At 47.4% G+C, this 19,323-nt stretch overlaps 1 protein-coding gene across 1 annotated transcript in view; it reads right to left on the minus strand.

Annotated features, from left to right (window-relative positions):
• LOC138520953 (intelectin-1-like) overlaps window positions 1-19,323 on the minus strand; it is a 480,959-nt gene that overhangs the window by 217,507 nt on the left and 244,129 nt on the right. Inside the window, exon 5 of the mRNA XM_069633410.1 lies at window positions 2,687-2,845. Within this exon, the coding sequence (XP_069489511.1) occupies window positions 2,687-2,845 (159 nt within the window). The remainder of the gene's footprint in view (window positions 1-2,686; window positions 2,846-19,323) is intronic.

Consider the following 19,323-nt stretch of genomic DNA (forward strand, 5'->3'; position numbering starts at 1 on the left):
TAAAACCTCATAAAGAACCTCACACTTACCAAGAGGATTGATCTGATCATTGCACGGAATTGCCTGGTAAGGCAATGAATTCAAAAGACTGATGAGAAAAGCTGGATGAAGAGTAGTTAATATTACTGGCACTGTAGTTAATCGGGGCATTGCCATCACAGCTGCCCTTCCTTCTCACAGTCCTTACTTTAGAGGATATGCCATTCAGTTCACACAAAGACATAAATGACCAACATACAGGTACCTGATATACCTGTGACAATCCAATGGTAACAAAGATTATTCCACAAAGTTTCACAGAGACATAGGGATCAGTACCCCATAATCGAACGTTGTTAACTGAGATCAACCCTAATCATGTGATAATGTTAAACATATGGATGTGTAGGCATCCATGTCGCAGCATAAAATATATCTGAAACGGACACATCCTTGTACTCTTCGCATGATGCAGCCATGCCACAGGTATGCTTGTCTTTAACCTGTCATGGAACCGTAATGCCTTGCTTGCCATAAGCAGACCACATATCATGGCGGATTCAGTGTACTCACACGAAGATTCTTCCCTTTTATCTCCCATAGAAGGGATGAGTGCATAGAGGGGGTGAGTGCATAGAGGGGGTGAGTGCGTAGAGGGGGTGAGTGCGTAGAGGGGTGATTGGGTAGAGGGGGTGAGTGGGTACATGCTTGAGGCAGACAAGAGTGCATGTGTGGGGCAAACAAGACTGGATAGGGGGGCATGGAACGGACTGAAGCGCATAGAATTGCGCAACATATAAAGTATGGGTTAGAACGCAGAGAACGCTTAAAGAGCATTTAACTCACAATGACTGGAGTACGCATGGCGAACTGGAGCACAAAGCGCGAACTCAAACGAACGCGGTAAGCCGGAATGCATGAATGCGTGACCTAAATATATGGAACAGACTGGGATCCATGGAGTGAATAGGAATGCATGGAACGGTCTGGAGCACGCGACGTATATAGTATGATTTGGAATGCAGAGATTATCTGAAAGCGTATATAACCCATCGTATCCCACCACCACGCTTACTCTCTCCTTACATCACCACTCAACTAGAACACAGTGATACTATGACACCATTCGGTATAACTGTTCTCATACCAACACTCGCTGCTCACTCCACAACATTCTAAGTAATCACTGCTGGTAACACCCCCACCCAGCCAGGCGTTCTCCTCAGGCCTAACGCAGCCACATCTGCTCTGGATAAATCCTGCCAGAACGAACACATACTCCTGACCTCTCAACCAGCACACCTACCGCTAGAATGCAGCTATAACACGGACACCGCACGAGCTGCACACATACCCGGTGCCCACGCGCACCCTTTTGTCTCTCTCTACTCTCTCTACTGATATGAACTTCGGTTCCCAAGGGCGTTCAACCTACCAGCGCCTTCAGACCATACCAACGGTATATAAGGCGCTATATAAATGCACAATAACAATAACATACTACATGCCAAACATGTCACTGATATCAATTTAGAGCATGGAAGCAAGTGCCTAAAAAGAAATGATTGGATTCAAACAATCTCTAAAATGCACAACCAGAAAATACACCAATCATTGTTAATGCAGGACAATCCTCAGGGTTTAATAATGGGTTATCTGAAGCGTTTTCCTAGTCCTACTGGTAGAGCTGATTTCTTCAGATTCCGCTTAAACATTCTGCCTACCAGAGAGATCCTGTTTTATAGGCACAAGGATTTATATTCTGATCATCTATGTAAACGCTGTGACGGCCCATGTGTTTAGAGTTTGAGACATGTCCTGATCGACTGCCATGGGACGAAGGTACTGAGAGTGAAAAGGTTTAAAAAATGTGTGGATAAGGATTTGTGGTTAGACACACATTCATTTTGGGAACGCATTAATGTGAGACACAAGACAATGTTGACACGAGAAGTAATGACAGTAATAAAATAACTCAACTTGCTGATTAAGCTGGATTAATCTGTATTCAGTACATTTTTCTGGTAGTTTTTCTGGCAAATTTTTCTCTTGTGTATGATTTGTATGAAGTGTGTTTTTTAGTTTTAAAATGTTTTTCTTTTGTAAGAATGTGAAAGGTCAATGGGCCTCATTACAACGCCGGTGGTAGCCATGCCTGTATATATGTGTTGGGTTGGTTTTGGATCATAAATAATGTAAGGGATGGTTTTGGATTGGGTGGAGGGTTGCGGGGGGTTTCCCCCCGTATATCTGTCCTAACTGACCTTCGAAATTAGGTCAATTCTCCCAAGGTCAATTCTCCCGAGGTCAATTGTGAAAAGGTCAATTAGTATACAACCGAAGATTTAGGGGCCTTCTCCCCGCAAGAACTTTTATATAATTAATCTAATAGGAAGAGATAACAATATAAAGTGATGATAAAAATAAGGAACAATGTGAACAAACTAACAACAAAAAGGAAAACAAAGATCAGATAAGGGGAGGCAAAGAGAAGAGATCTTGCAAAGAAAGGAACAGAAACTAAAAGAAGGTAGCCTTTTGATAAAGGGGATTCCAGACAACCATTTGTGATTTCGGTCCTCCCGACCTACACCTTGTGTAGATATCCCTATCAATGTATGTTTCTGAGGTCAGTTAGTAGTAGAGAGTCTTTTAAAATTAAATTAATGTCCCAAAAATACAAGCAGTTTTTCACATCTGAACTTACCTGGAAAAGGTTGAACAGATTTCCTCCCTCTTTCGGAAGGAAGCCAGTCTCAGTGTGGTACTGCATGAGAGAACTGTTTCTCCACTCACTAATTGGTTTCATATTGGGCACATGCCACACAGCCACATCATTTGCTTTAATATCAAAGTAGCCAGGATTCTGTAAAAAAGGAACACATTGAATGTTTTAGACATAATCATTGTTCTCTTCTCACCAGTCATGCCAATTCACTTTTTCTTGTGAGCTGCAGGTGCGTGTTGACATTTGCATCTATATGTAACTTGGCTTTTTGGATTTGGGCATCCCATGTTTGCTGCACGCCCAAGAAGAAAGCCCCCTGTGATGACTGCTTTGAGCAATACAGGTTTGCCATGTTTTGGCATCTTCTCTCAGAAGAGGGAAAGAGATGCACATGACAAGGTCAAAGACTTAGTCTCCATCACTTGCCCTTGCATCTCTATGAGCTCTTTAACCTTTCTCCGCTGAACTCTTCCCTGACTCCTTTAAATCTGCAACTGTCTTACCCCTATTGAAGAAACCGTTTGCTGACCCAAACATCCCAGCATACTCATTAGTCAAAGGTCCTGGAGTAGGTGGTCTTCGATTGTATCACTAAGAACCTTGATAATGGCATTGGAGATCCACTTTAATCTGGCTTCTGTTGTAAACACTGTACCTAAAAAGCACTCATGTATATCCCCAACTTTCCCTGTAATGATCACCATTCCAAATTCTCTTCTACACTCAAGCTTTTGGGCCTTTCTGCCCCTTTTGACACGGTTGACTTATCCTCTCTTTTCCTCACTCTCTCGGACCTTGGGTTTCGCAAATCTGCTCTTGCCTGGACCGCCTTCTACCTGGAAGGTCAATCATTTAAAATATCTTGGGACTCGCAAACCTCTGACCCGCCCCTCTACCTCTCGATGTCCCCCAAGGATCAGTCCTTGGATCTCTGCTCTTCACCCTCTATACCGCTCCCCGAGGAAGACTTAAAAAACGGAAGTCCTCTTTCTCTCAGCTTCCAATGCCTACCCTATCTTCCTCTCTTCTATCTTCTTCTCGTCTGACCTTTTTGCTCCCTCACCCAAGGCTCCCAGTCGTGGGGTGCTCTTTGATAGCGACCTACGACTGAAACAATTCATCACTACTACTACCTATGCTCATTGTATTAACCACTGCAACATTTGGAAAATGTGTCCTTTTCTCACTAACCACTCTACAAAACTATAATCTCCCCTCTTGTGCTTAGCAAACTAAACTACTGCCCAAGCTTACTCTTTGGTCTTCCTCTCTACTCACCCTCCCTCTAGACAAAGTTCTCCACTTTGCTTCCCGCACTCTTTATAACCTATTCAGTCCCTCCCCGACTTCTGCCTACCGACAACATGCTGGTTGGCTCTTCATGCACAACCTCTCTCTTTTCTAATATATTTTCCTACTCTAAAAAGCTATACTGTTAGGAATGTAGATTCCACATGCTACCCAGTACCACTTTATGCACGGATTCATAGACTTTGCTCATAGCATAACTCTCATGTTAAAACCCACAAACGGCCATTCCAGGTTTTGGGTTAAACCAGCTGATGCATTCTGGTAGATGTATGCTGTCCAAAAGGCAAAGGGCTGGGGGTGGCATACTAAATCAATTCACTTGCAAGAAGCTGCTACAAGTTGGAGACCCTGTTTGCATTCACCTGTTAGACGCTCCTGCAGGATAGGCTACCCAGAGAGGGTGAGGCTTTAATTGCAAGCCACTACTGCAAGCTACTGAAACCTGGACTGGGCTTAATTGGACACAGCTGCCCCAGGTTGCAATCAGCTCCATCCTGTTGGGCTGTGGGCTAGGAGGGCTTCATAAGCTCACTCTGAGGTTGACCCAGTGTTCTATGAACTGCCTTTACCTGGAGTTCCTGCTTCGTGCAGTTTTTGAACCTTTTGGGTTATCTTGCTTTTAGTTACTAAATCCTAACTGCTATAGCTTCTTTACAGTTTCTGTCTTGTTTGCTGTTAAAGCTAATACTTTTTCCGAAAGTATTTGTGCTGCCTTTTTGCCTATCCTCCAACCTTGTTTTGCTAAGAGCAGTCCCCCCCCAACCCTCACCTCCTGGCTCACAGGCTCACCTTGTATCTGGCAAAGCTGCCCCTCCCCCATGTTGCTTTGCAATCCAAGTTTCGTGCTTTACATGCTAAGCCCTTTGTCCATAATTTACGTACCTGCTTTTTAGTGTACTTAGTTTTCTGAACCACATGTTTGCAGCAATGCCTTCTCTTGTCAGTTACTAGTGCACTGAATTTCATGAACCACATATTCGTTGGGTTGACAGCGGCCCTTTCTCTTGTTCTCTTGTCTATGACTAGTGCACTGAGTTTCTTGAACCATTTATTCAGTGAGTTGCCAGTGACCAAGGGCTTTTCCTAATCTCATGGAGACCCCTTATCATATTCCAATACACCCTTTATTCTGATCAATCCGTGTTACCCAGTATATTTGCATGCCTTCTCTTTCTCTCTGTGTCACTTTGCTTTTAGCCCGCTCCTACCCCTGCAGTTATTGTGACAACCTGTCTCCATAAAGATCAGCCTGGTATGTACCCTGTTTCTGTTACATGCTAAGTGTTAAATCCCGAGTCATTCTTAAACTACAGTGTGTACTCCAACATATATCTATTGCCCTGTGCGCTCCTGACATTTCAATGATCTTGCTCCTCAGTCCCTTTCTGACTGTATCTTAGTTTATCATCTTGTTCCCTTCGTTTTGCCTCTGCACTTAACCTCACTGTCCGATACACTCCAGGTGCCTTCTCTCGCTTCTGCTCTTAATCCCTACCCACCACGATCCACTGAATTCCACTGCCCATAAGAATGAAAGCCATCCCAACTACGGATCTCTTCAAAGCTCGCCTTAAATGTCCCCTTCTTGCTAATGAGGGAGCCCCCTACTCTCTCCCCCATCTTTCCTACCTACACCAATACACCATTGCCTCCAGTGACACTTAATAATTTAATTTTGTACATTTAATTAGTACTCCTCTTTAGTTTGAAGCACTTACCCCCTTAGGTTAATGTTACATTTAAAAGTCACCTGTTTTCTAATATACATTTTGTTTACATGTGTTTCATTATGCAATGGAATATGTCCTCATTTCATACACCCTCATAAACTGGGTCACAACTTGTTCTCATCTTGATGCTATTGCACAGGCACCCTTTGTGGGAATGCTTCCACCATCTGTAATGTTTTATTGTAAGTAATTTCTGATTCAAATTGACATACCTATTCTTTAAACAAATACAAATTAAACAAATAAGTGATATGGCAGGTGATTGGGATTACGTCTTTGAGGAGCAAACTAGTGGAAAGCGGCACAAAATGGCATGTCGCTGTGAAGGATATGGGCTAATTTGTAGGAGAGGTGTGGGAGAAGTAGTCAAGAGTATAAGAGGCAGGTAGAGAGTTGATGGTTAGAGGAGGAAGAGAGAGGATGGCTGTGAGAGTATAATGAACGAGACATTTCAGAAGCAAATTAGTGAACAAAGTCATTAGCAGAAAGGGAGGAGGAAATGGATATTGGTTTGTGCGATGGGAGCAAAGATTGGAGGACAGGTGAACATGTGTGGGGGTAATTGCAAAGGGGGTTTGTGAAGTAGGAGGATTTGGAAGAGGCCAGTTGAGAGGTTATGCCAGTGTAAGGCACTCATGGTGGCAACAGTAAAGACAGACACAAGTGATCACAGTTCAAGGTTGTTTATTACACTGTGTAGGTAGGTGTCCTGGCTGGGAGATTCCGCTAACTCCCGTTCCTCCCCATTCTCCTCACCTGATTCGAAATCTTCTGGTTGCAGTTGCCTGTGAGAGAGGTAGTCCTTCTCCTTTTTGTGTAGGACGTATCTGTCTCGAGAGGAAGCCACAGTGAGCGCTAAAGTATAGCGAACCTGGGGCCCCCTTCCCGAGGCCAGACAGTGCGAAGGGAAAAAGCCTGTTCAGGCAGAAAAAATCCTCCGAGGAGTGCAGCAGCTTGAGAGGATCCGGAGCAAACAGTTGTAGTGGAGTTCTTGAGGCAGGTAGCTGATGGGAGCAGGCGAAGCCGGACATCCAAAGTAGAGAAGGACCCGGAGAGAAAGAGAACCACCGGAAAGGGTGCCAGCGGAGAAAACTACTCCGGAGCAACAGGAACCAAGGCGGGCGTGGAGGACAGCGCACCGAAAGAGGAAACAAGCCGGAAGGTAAGGAGAAAGCGGAAAGAAGAGGCGAGGCGAGGAAAGGGAGAGAGAGGGAAAGGTAGTCCGAGGGAGGCGGACCAAAGGGGCTGGAAAAAAGAGGCTGGAAAAACTAGCGTGTAAACACAAAGAAGCGAGCTAGCGAAGTAAAGGGGGTTGCAACGCGGCGATCGCTGGGAGAGGAGGAAAGAAATACTTCCCAGCGGCGCCATGTTGGAAAACCACTAGACCGTAGAGTGCGTAAAGGAGAAATCACGTAGCGGAACCTCCGCTCGCCCTTCCAGCGCGTAACCGCCAAGGCGGATATAAACGCCAAACAGGACGGCGAATGACAGTATGCCCCCTCCTAGAGCGTAGGACCCCCGGCTTAAAGGGGAAGCGGGCATGAAACTGAGCCAACAACCGAGGGGCATGAATGTTGGAAGCCGGTTCCCACGAGTCCTCCGACCTAGGGTAACCCTTCCAAGACACTAAATACTCCAACCTACCACGGTAGTGGCGGGAGTCACGTAAAGTGGAGACCTCATACTCCATAGAGGAATCCACCTGAGGAAAAGGCTGGTCGGGAACAGCTCTCTGGTGGACGTCCGGAATGAAAGGTTTGAGAAGAGAGGCATGGAAGACAGGATGAATGCGGCTGAGGTAAGAAGGTAGTTTAAGTCGAAAGGTAACAGGTTTTATTTTGGAAAGAATGGGAAAAGGACCCAAAAAGCGAGGAGAGAGTTTAGAAGGGTGAACCCATCGTGGCAAGAATCTGGTGGACAGCCAAACCTTGTCCCCTACCTTCCATTCAGGGCAAGACCTACGATGTTTGTCCGCTTGGGTTTTGTTGTATTGACGACTCTTCTCCAAGCACCTTCTGGCAGTGACGTGTGCATCAGAAATAGACCGCAGAACCTCTTCAGCCGTCGGGGAATTGGTGGGCGACGGAATGTAGGGTAGAAGAGATCTTGGGTGTACCCCATAGGTGCAAAAGAAAGGAGAGAGTCCAATGGCTGTATGAAATGAGTTATTATAAGTAAACTCGGCCGTAGGAAGCAAAGAAACCCAATTGTCCTGAAGACGATTGCTGTAGCATCTAAGGTACTGTTCCAATGTGGCGTTAAGGCGCTCAGTTTGACCGTTAGTCTGTGGGTGGAAACCAGACGACGGGGCCATTTCCATACCAAGGCGAGAAAAAAGAGCCTTCCAAAACTTCGAAACAAATTGGCTGCCACGATCAGAGATGATCTTGTCAGGGAGACCATGAAGACGGAAAATATCCTGGGTGAAAACCTCAGCCATCTCAGTTGCGGTAGGAAGACCAGGCAATAGGGAAAAGTGAGCCAGTTTGGTCATGGTGTCAACTGTAACCATAATACATGTGCAGGAGTTGGAAACAGGAAGTTCTACGATGAAATCAGTAGAAATCAAACCCCAAGGGCGAGAGGGTACCTCAGGATGGGTGAGAAGACCCAAAGGTTTGCCAGTTATGGACTTAGTCATGGCACAAATCGGGCAACTGAGTATGTATTCCTCTACATCCTTCTTGAGTTCCGGCCAAAAAAAAGAACGAGTGATAGATTCTGTGGTATTAAGCGTTCCACGATGACCTGCAGTGAGTGAATCATGACACCAATTTATGATCTTGAGACGTAGTGGACCGGAAGGTATGTATAACCGATGGTTGAGGTATAGCAAACCCTACTTTTTGGTGTAGGATGTCTCTCCTCTGGGTAGCGGAACAGTACCTTCCGAAGCAACACCAGCTCGAACCTCTTCCAAAAAGGTTTTAACAACAGTTAGGATCCTATTCCTGTGGAACATCGACTCTGGGGTATGTCTTTTCTCCTCACATTTGGGACCCTTCCGAGAGAGTGCATCAGCAAGCGTATTGTTAGTACCAGGCAAGTAAGTGATTTGCAGATCATATTGGGCAAAGAAATATGCCCAGCGAGCCTGCCTGGAGTTGACACACTCCATATTCTGAAGGACCTTGAGATTCTTATGGTCCGTTCTGATGATAACGGTCTGCCTTGCTCCCATCAGTAGATGTCGCCAAGTCTCACATGCTTGTTTAATAGCCAGCAATTCTTTTTCCAGTACGGAGTAGTTGAGTTGACTGGGAGTCAACGTTTTAGAGAGGTAGCAAATTGGGTGCTCCCGTTCCTCGAATACTTGTAGCAGAACAGCTCCAATGGCCATGGCCGAGGCGTCAGTCTCGACGATGAAATGTCTGCTCTGGTCAGGATGGCGCAGAATGGGAGCAATACAAAAGAGGTTCTTGAGATCGTGAAAACTCTGTTCGGCTTCGGAAGTCCAGCGGAAGGGATTGTTGACCTGCTTGAGTAAAGAAGTAATAGGGAGGACTGCTTCAGAGAAGTTAGGGATGAATGAGCGATAGAAATTAGAGAGCCCGAGAAACCTTTGGACCTCTTTGATCAATGTCGGAGAAGGCCAGTCCAGAATAGCTGCTACCTTGCTGGGATCCATGGAGATACCTCTTTCAGAAAGGTGATACCCTAGATAGGGCACTGAAGTAGCAGCAAAAACACACTTCTCTGGTTTGACAAGAAGTTGGTTGTCTTTAAGCCTTTCCAGAACTTGTTGGACATGGGTTTTGTGATCCGCTAGATTGCCGGAATATATCAGGATGTCGTCCAGGTATATGATCATGGAGACAGACAATAAGTCTGAAAACATCCGATCCATAAACCGTTGAAAAACAGCAGGAGCATTCACTAAACCAAAGGGCATGACTCAGTACTCAAATAAGCCGAAAGGAGTGCGAAAAGCGGTCTTCCATTCATCTCCTTTGGCAATGTGTAACAAATGATATGCATTTCTGAGGTCTAATTTGGTGAACCAACGTGCACCTTGAACAGCTTCAATGATCTCATGTATTAATGGCATAGGATACCGATCCCGGATGGTAACCTTGTTGAGGCCTCGGTAATCTATACAACTGCGCAAGTCAGTAGAGTCCCTCTTCTTGACAAAGAACAAAGAAGCTCCGGCAGGAGACTTGGAAGGTTGAATGAGCCCATTCTGAACATTGGCATCAAGATAATCTCTTAGAACCTTTCTTTCTGCTTGAGTTAGAGAGAACATCCTACAGAAGGGAACCAAAGCATTTGGTTCTAAGTCTATGGTACAATCTTCTGGCCTATGGGGAGGTAAAGTCGCTGGCTTTCTTTCGACGAACACCTCCAAGTAAGGGGAACAGTACAGAGGTAGAGCATGAACCCCAGCCAGCTGTTTGGTAGACCCTGTAACAATCTGAGGTATACCGTCATCAGAAAAACAGTTGAGCTTGCAGTAGGAGGAACAAAATTGTAGTTGATTGTCCGCCCAATTGACATGAGGGTTATGCTTTCTGAGCCATGTGATTCCAAGAATAACCGGAAAATGGGCAGCTCGAATAATGTCGAACCAGATTGTCTCGGAATGTTGAAATATGGTCACCGATAGGTCCTCGGTGGTGTGAGTAATGGGTCCTGAAGAGAGAGGAGAACCGTCAACCCCTTCTACCTTTTGATCTTCTTTGCGAGGCAGGGTGCGGAGACCCATTCTTTTGGTCCAGATGATGTCGACAAAGTTTCCGGCGTCCCCGCAGTCCAGAAGTGCGAGGCACTTAACTGCTCTGCCGTTGACCTTTATAATAACAGGTAGAACCATGAGCCTGGAATCCTCAGGGATGTAAGGAGCCGAAATAGAGAGAGAAACATAGGGACTGGTGGATGATTCAGAAGCCCCTCGGAACCAGGTCCCTACTGGCGCCGAGGGAAACCGTTTACCTGACGTTTCTGAGGAAGTTCAGTACATTCCTTGAGGAGATGTTGATCCGACCTACAATAGGCACATAGACCGTTCTCCTTCCTTCTTCTTCTTTCAGCCGCGGGAAGAGGTCCTCTAGTAGATCCAATCTGCATGGGTTTGTCTGAAGTATGGGAAGGAGAGGAGGAGACAGTGGAGGATGAGGTGGAATCGGAAAAATGAACAGTTGTTCGTTGTTTTCGGCGTTCTGACCGTTGCTCCTGCAGTCTATATTCAATCTGTAAGGCTGCGGAAAGCAGATCCGGAAAAGAAGGCGGCCTGGATGCTCTGGCGAGTTCGTCCTTAATCTCCTCCTTGAAGCCTCGCCGGAATGTGGCATATTGTGCCTGTTCAGACCACCAAGCACCCGAAGCCAATCTCTTGAACTCTGAAATGTACGATAGAACATCCGATGACCCTTGTCGGATATCCAAAAGGTCCTCGCAGGCGGTGTAGGTCAGTTCGGGCCTCTCAAAGGTTTGCTTCAACAGGGTCTGAAAACCAGCGAAATCGTGTAAAATGGGATTAGCCCCGGTAACCAGCGGAGTAACCCATGCCAGGGCATTGCCGGTCAGGTTCGATATCATGAACCCGATCTTTGTCTGGTCGGTGGCAAACAGCCGGGGCCTGAAAGTAAAATATACTAGACAGGCCTCCAAAAACTCTTTGACTTTTTTAGGAGTTCCATCGAACTTCCCTGCCGAAAGAGCCATGACAGGAAGTTCTGGGGACTGTGGTTCGCGGGCAGTAATCATCTATTTCAAGACCACATTCTCTGCCTTAACAGTTTGTAACTCTTGGGACATTCCCTGAATAGCCTTCCATAGTTCTTGTATCTGCTCTTCTGCCGACATTTCTTCTGATGGGCGTTGCTATCTGTCCTGGCTGGGAGATTCCGCTAACTCCCGTTCCTCCCCACTCTCCTCACCTGATTCGAAATCCTCTGGTTGCAGTTGCCTGTGAGAGAGGTAGTCCTTCTCCTTTTTGTGTAGGACGTATCTGTGTCGAGAGGAAGCCACAGTGAGCGCTAAAGTATAGCGAACCTGGGGCCCCCTTCCCGAGGCCAGACAGTGCGAAGGGAAAAAGCCTGTTCAGGCAGAAAAAACCCTCTGAGGAGTGCAGCGGCTTGAGAGGATCCAGAGCAAACAGTTGTAGTGGAGTTCTTGAGGCAGGTAGTTTATGGGAGCAGGCGAAGCCGGACATCCAAAGTAGAGAAGGACCCGGAGAGAAAGAGAGCCACCGGAAAGGGTACCAGCGGAGAAAACTACTCCGGAGCAACAGGAACCAGGGCGGCTGGATGACAGCGCAGCCGAAGGTAAGGCAGAGAAGGCAGGCGCGGAGGACAGCGCACCGAAAGAGGAAACAAGCCGGAAGGTAAGGAGAAAGCGGAAAGAAGAGGTGAGGCGAGGAAAGGGAGAGAGAGGGAAAGGTAGTCCGAGGGAGGCAGACCAAAGGGTACAGAAAAGTGACCGTGGCGATCGAGGCTGGAAAAACTAGTGTGTAAACCCAAAGAAGCGAGCTAGCGCAGTAAAGGGGGTTGCAACGCGGCGATCGCTGGGAGAGGAGGAAAGAAATACTTCCCAGCGACGCCATGTTGGAAAACCACTAGACCGTAGAGTGCGTAAATGAGAAATCACGTAGCGGAACCTCCGCTCACCCTTCCAGCGCGTAACCGCCAAGGCGGATATAAACACCAAACAGGACGGCGAATGACAGTATGCCTAGACCGTAGGGTGCGTAAAGGAGAAATCACGTAGCGGAACCTCCGCTTGCCCTTCCAGTGCGTAACCGCCTACGCGGATATAAACGCCAAACAGGACGGCGAATGACAGTAGGTTGGAAAACACCTAATCTAAACCTAAATCTAAGATGGGAGCAAGCTTCGACAATCAAATAATAATAAGGCAGTCCTAGTGGCGTCTTGTCAAATAAAAGGGCGTATACTAAGAAAACCGATTGGCAATCATTACGCTAAATACAAAGCAAAGTGTGGGATAATGTTCATAAGAAAGAAGGAAGTGTTCACAATTAATAAGTCAGGATGCAGTAGTTTAGGTCTCCTTCCCAACATTTTAAGCCCGGGATAAGGTAGGATTCTGGAGCACAGCACACGCTCGAGCTTTCCCTGCACAAGCCAACATTTGCGCTCTCAGCAACTAGGGCATTCGGTGGCTAAGTCTCTTTTCTACAAAAAGTCTCTCTGCCTCAGAGGATCTGATGGGTTTCAAAATAATAAACAAAAGTTCCTTTCGGTACATATGTTGGGCAATGCCTTTTTGTATGTACGGTGGGGTTGACTTTTCACCCCTGGATCCCATCTTCCGGACTCTGATCCACAAAAAGTTCTTAATGATATCAGGACCTACGGTAGTGAGGTTTTCTTGCTTCTGAGGGCCTGACAGGTTCAGAGTACATAATAAAAGTTCCACAAAAGTTATTTTCTGGTTGCACTTTGGATGATGGTTCCTCACCCTTGGGTCCTCCTCTTCTGGGCTCAGACCCCTCTCGAATATCAGCTCCCTCTGTCAGGTTCAATCTGGCATGAATTCCAAGACTTTCTCTGTTGCACTGTTCTTTGTTGCATTCACGGGTTGGTGGGTGTTGGCTTCTCACCCTTGGATCCCCCTCTTCCGGGCTCAGATCCTACTCGACTGTTAACCTCCTTCCTTCGGGTTCACTATTGCTTTATATGCAATTTTGTCTATGACATTCACAAATCTTAATGTCTTTTTTAAACAGTTCACTGTGGACATCCATCAGCCGGGTTCACTCTTGTCAACACACAGTATATTACGACTTTAGATGTTGCGCCTGATTTATCGGCATCCCTCCTTCTGGTTCATTTTTGCCAACTTTGTCATCAGTTTTACGAGGCGGGATTCACTTCCCTTAGCTTCACAATCATCTGCCCGTCAAAGACTTTCGACTGTACAGAGGATTTAACTGAACCACTTTATGACCACTTTGACCCCCTTTCTCGCCTTTCTCAAGGCTTTTTGGTAATGTTAGTTTCCACAATCGTGTAATCACCCAGAGTTTCCTGAGTGAGCACCCACATGGTGCAGGACTGATGCTGGCTATTCCCCTTTTTAGTATCAATAGTTATTTATGCTACCACAGTTCAATTAGCCATTTGTTACTTTTCGTTCAACACAGTTCAGTTTCTTATCGGCTCTCCCCTTGACTCAACGGCTGTGAGGAACTGCTTGGCTTTTCTTCTGTTTTGAGCCAAGGTTGGTACCACAGGGACAAGTGTCTCTCCCCGGCTTGGTTATTAGCAGAGGAGGGTCCGGTGCAGCATTGGCATCTGCTGCAACAAACGCTGGCTATTGTTCACATCTTACGATTCCTTCTGCTGAGGTCTCACGGTCCTTGGTCGGAAAGGGCAAGTCATCCCTCTCCTTGTCACCCTCTCACTGTGCGCTGTCTTTCTCCTCCTCTTGAACTGCTCTGCTGAGTTAGCTCTCTCGACGTGCGGTCTACCTTGCTCGTATTGTGCTCTCGTACTCCACCTTTTATCCCTGTGGGGAAGGGAACGGGATGTCAGGTGTGTGTGATTCTGGTCAATTGCCTGACTTTGCCTGACCCTAGTGTTGGAACGTATCTTTGAACTGATCTTTCCTGTGTGGATTCCTGCCTCTATCATTCCCACCCAGAGTTCCCTCTTTCAAATACCTTGCCTGCAGCTTTCTATCTCTCCTAGCCACTCTCTTATTGTTGCTACCCTCTACGGGCCCCCTGGTCAAATCACCTAATTTCTCTCTGAGTGCACAGACCTCTCCTCCTCCCTCTTGGACTCAACTACTCCATCTTGGTGACCTCAACATCCATCTTGATTCTCCCTGTTCCTCATCTGTGCTCTTTTGTGACTTCTGCAATTCCCTCTCCCTTTCTATCCTCCCCTCTGACTCGACTCACTCTGCAGGACACACACACTTGATGTCTTGATCTCCTCTGGCCTCCCCTCTCTATCCCTCTGACCTCTCCTCTCTCCTGGAGCGATCACTGTCTCCTCTCCTCACATCTCTCCCTATTTTGCCACCAAGCCAAGCCTACCCCAACACAGCCATCTACCTTCTCGGACATCAGGCCCATGAAGTGTGTGTCATTTGAGGCACCCTGACACAGCCCTGTCCCTGCTCTACTCTTCTATTTCTGATACACTTGATGCTCTTGCCTCTGTCATGAGGATCCGTTTCAAGTCCAAAGCCAAGTGCAATTCCTGGTATGACTCTGAGATAGCTACACTTAAACGTAAGTGTAGGGCGGCTGAGAGGAAACGGAGGGCTTCTTGTACATCCACTGACAAACTGGCCTGTTGCCTGCTGCAAAGGCAAAACCGACTCCCCGTTCTCATCAAGAAGAGGGTACACATTCAAGCCTGTGTCTCTGCTGCATCTAACAACTCGGCCGAACTCTGCAAAGAGCTTTCCAACCCTGCTGCAGTGTCTACTCCTCATCTTGACTCCCAGGCTCTCTGCAATGCCCTTGCCTCTCACTTTATCTAAAAAACCCAGGACATCCAGTCGACCCTCTCCTCCCTGCCCCCTGCTCTCCCCTCTCCGGCTGCACTTGCTGACCCTCCTCAGCTAAACCCCACCCTCTTTCTCATCCTTTCCTCTTTTCTCCCCGGATGAGGTTGCTAGACAAGTCCAGTCTATGAAACCCTTGTCTAAACAGGTTCATCCCAGTTCCTCTAAAACCATCAAGGACCACATTGATACCCTTGCTCCGGCCCTTGCTGATTTTTGGAACCTCTCCTTTGCCTCAGGAGCCTTCCCCTCCCCTCTCAAACACTCACTTGCGCATCTTCTTCTCAAGAAACCCACAGCTGATCCTTCTTGTCTGGCTAACAATCACCCTATTTCCATTACTCCCTTTCTGGGTAAAGTCCTGGCCATCTCTCAGCTAAACCTTCTCTCTGAATTCTGTTGGCTTTCTCTATGACCACCACTCTGGCTTCAGAGCTGGCAGAAGCATGAAAACCGTTCTCCTGAACATCCGTGAGGATCTGCTCTCCACCCTTGAGACTAACATTCCCTCTGTATTCATCCTACTCGATCTCTCTTCTGCCTTTGACACGGTCAACCACATCACCCTGCTCAACCATCTCTGTGATAACCAGGGTATCACTGATCAGGCTCTGCCTGGCTGACCTCTTTCCTCTCTGATCGACCCTCCCAGGTCCAACTCGTATCCTTCCTATCATCTATCTCACTCTCTATCTGTGGTGTGCCCCAGGGGTCTAACCTCTCTTCCTGGCTTTTCAACCAATACCTGACAACTCTTGCCCACTGAATTGCCATTTCCTACTCAAATATCCAGTGTTACGCTGACAACCTCCTCTCCTTCTCTCATCTCTGATTGCCTAACTGCCATTCAAGATTGGTGTGCCACCAATGATCTTTGTCTAAATGCCAAAAAGAGTGAGATCCTCCTCATCAGTACTCTTTCACCATCCTTTCCCCTCACTCTCTGGCAGGCCTCCCTTGGCCCTCCTCCTACCCCTAACTGTGAGGCCAAGAACCTCAGGGTCATATTTGACTACTCACCCTCCTTCTTAGCCCACATCTCTGACGTCTCTAAAAAATCTAACTTCCTACTGCACCTCCTTAGAGCTACACTGCCTTTCCTAGCATTCCCCCAGAAGCTCACTGTCTCCCAAGCTCTGGTTCTCTCTATATTGGATTATTGTAACAGCCATTTTCTAAATGTACCTGCCTCTACTCTCTGCCCTTTACAACTAATCCAGAACAGGCCTCCCTTGGCCCTCTTCCTGCTCCCACCTCTGAGGTTAAGAACCTCAGGGTCCTCTTCGACTCCACACTCTCCTTTTCTTCTCACATCTCTGACGGCTCTAAGATGTCAAACTACCAACTGCACCTCCTCAGAAGTATTCTTCCTTTCCTCTCCTTCACCCAGAAACTCACTGTCTCTACAGCTCTGGTTCTCTCAGCCTCTTTCTAAATCTGCCTGCTTCTACTCTCTGCCCTCTGCAACTCATCCAGAACAGGACTGCAAGGCTTGTACTTGGTCTCAAGCCCTGGGATCGTATCTCTCAGCTCTGAAATCCCGATTGGCTCCCAGTGGATGCAAGGATTAAATTCAAAACACTCTGTGTTGTCCACAAGGCTTTCTGGGGCCTGGGTTCAAAATACCTTCAAGTATCCCTCCGTAAATACCGCCCCTCTCGAGCCTTTTGCTCCTCTACCTGGGGGTAGATCTCAGTCTTCGGCTTGCCCCTCCCTCTGGAACAGCCTTGTGGCCACTCTGAAACTTAAGGAGAACCATCTCCGGTTCCGGAATCACCTCGAGGCCTTCCTCTTTGCTTCTGCCTTCACCCCCCCCCCTCTCCCCTGCTGATCTATTTCTCTCTCGGCACTATGCACCTGGCCACCCTTTGTCCTCCTGGCCTAGGTACCTGCTCACCCTGCCACCCTCCTGCCACCCTCCTGCACTGCCTCCGGGCCACCCTTTGCACTGGGGTCTGTATCTTTACCCATACAGTCCCCCATCCCCTTCTTCTCTTTCTGCACTTACCAGACATACCCTGTCTGCTGCCTTAAACTCAGCACTTGCCACTTGCTGGCTGCACTACCACTTTTATTTCATTATTATTTATTTATTATCATTTATTGTTTCTCCTCTGCTCTGCACTTTCCACTTCTCCCCCCTTCCATGCACTTTCCCCTTTTCCCTTTCCTATGCACTTGCGCGTTCTCAATGTCACTGGGCCTAGTAAGATCGCTGTTTTGTTCTCCTGTGTTCCACTCCCTGGCCTTGTCATCCTCTGAAACACTTGTACACGAGCGCGATATAAATAAAATATCAGTATCAATATCAGGTAACTGGTTTGGGTGGTAGTCCGTCATCCTTTGTGATATGCAAAAGTGTCCGTGTCAGAAAAAGGGGTTTTGTCACAGAAAATGATGCTCTTTGTCCTAGGGGTTTTGGTAAAGTGGGAAAGGTGAGATTGGTGGTGTATGCTAACCAAATGGAAATGAACAGGATTATTAGGGTGGACAACAGAAAAAAGAGGATTTTTGGAGTTGGATCCGAGAAGGTTACTTAGAGGAAGGGAGGTGCATGTCGTATAGCCTGCAAATGCCTCAGAGGTCTCGTCCTCTTCTCCCTCTTCTGCGGTATAATACCGCTCCTCACCTGGGGCCTTTCTCCACACACAACCCCTGGTTCCCCCATCCAGGTGATCCTTTCTCTTCCGTTCGCCCCTGGAGTTTGGGACCGAGAGCATCGGCAATTCCTAGGCCACCTGAATAAGGGATTCTCGAGGCTGGCTTGGGAGAATACCCTCAGGTTTCTCACACCAGCAAGGGCTTTTTTGCATTCTAGGAGTAGGGAAGATGTCCGTAATTTACATCAGCGTCATAGGTCATGGCGCATGTTTGCTTTCAGGGTCTGAATTTCAGTAGTGATCCAAAGCTGAGGATGGGGACGAGAAGGTGTGAAGGTGCAAGCAGGATAGCGGTGGACAAACAGAGTCATAAGTGTATAGTCACAGTCAGAGTAAGCACAGCCAGTGGAATGGGCATGAATATGGGGAACAGACAGAAGAGAGGTCCTCACATCACCAAGGTAAGGGACAAAAGAGTCCTACCTGAATTCCTCTTAGTCATTGAAGGGGGAGGATGATGAGTAGAATATAGAGTGACTAAGATGTTAAAGTGAAAAATTGATTGAGCAGAGGGAGAGGGGTCTGTGGAGAGGTCTGAGTAGGAGAGTGAATTGTAGGGAAAAACAAAGTCAATAGGGTTCCCACTAGAGTGGGTAGGCTGGTAGTGGAGGGCGTAGAAGGAGTGGTCAGATAGGAGGGATGTAGGTTTAGGGCTGGTGGCAAAGTTAAAGTCCCCCAGCACGACACTGGGGATGTCGGTAGGAAGGGACTCAAGGAGAACGGTCAGATCAGGGAATAAGTAGTTGAGAGGACCAAGGGTTTGACAGATAGCCAGAACAGTTGTCAAAACTTTCTCTTTTTCTCACCTGTTTTTCCTTGCTAGAGGACTTCTTGGATGCAAGTTCCTTCTTTCTCGCTGTTCGAGACTTGTACAGGGTGGAACGTGGCTCTTCGGGTTCCAGCGTGGAAGTCCGACCGCCTAAACCGGATGGCGTTCAGTATCCAGGAAGGTAGTCACAGATCCAGGAAGGAGGAGCATGAGCTCCGCTCGTAGGGGAAGGTACACGGTACCGAAAGTAGGGCGAAATTTGGGAAGAAGGTAATTAACTACGGGACTGTAGGAAACTGAAAGAGGGTTCCAGGAAGGAGATAAGAAGGGTAAAAGTGTTGAAAACACGGACAGCAGACTAGAGCACACGTCTAGCAACTCCAAGCAGAAGCGTTGAGACGCGCAGGGCCGCGGGGGTGTGCCTGTTTTCTAGAAGGCAGGGTGTTGCACGTCAAGGCTAGGGCGCATCATTTCTGGGCCGCCAGCTATCTTGGAGGGAACACTGAGTTTACGCCGCAGTGCATCATGGACCACAAAGTCCAAAAAGGTTGAATTTGGTGGTTCATGACAGTATGCCTCCTCCTGAACCCGGAACCACCGGGTTTGCCCGGGTGGACTCGATGGAATCCTTGTATTAGACGAGGGGCATTCATGTTGGCTACT

Source organism: Ambystoma mexicanum, chromosome 1q, assembly GCF_040938575.1.
Source record: "Ambystoma mexicanum isolate Mex_15411 chromosome 1q, UKY_AmexF1_1, whole genome shotgun sequence".
Lineage (NCBI taxonomy): Eukaryota > Metazoa > Chordata > Amphibia > Caudata > Ambystomatidae > Ambystoma > Ambystoma mexicanum.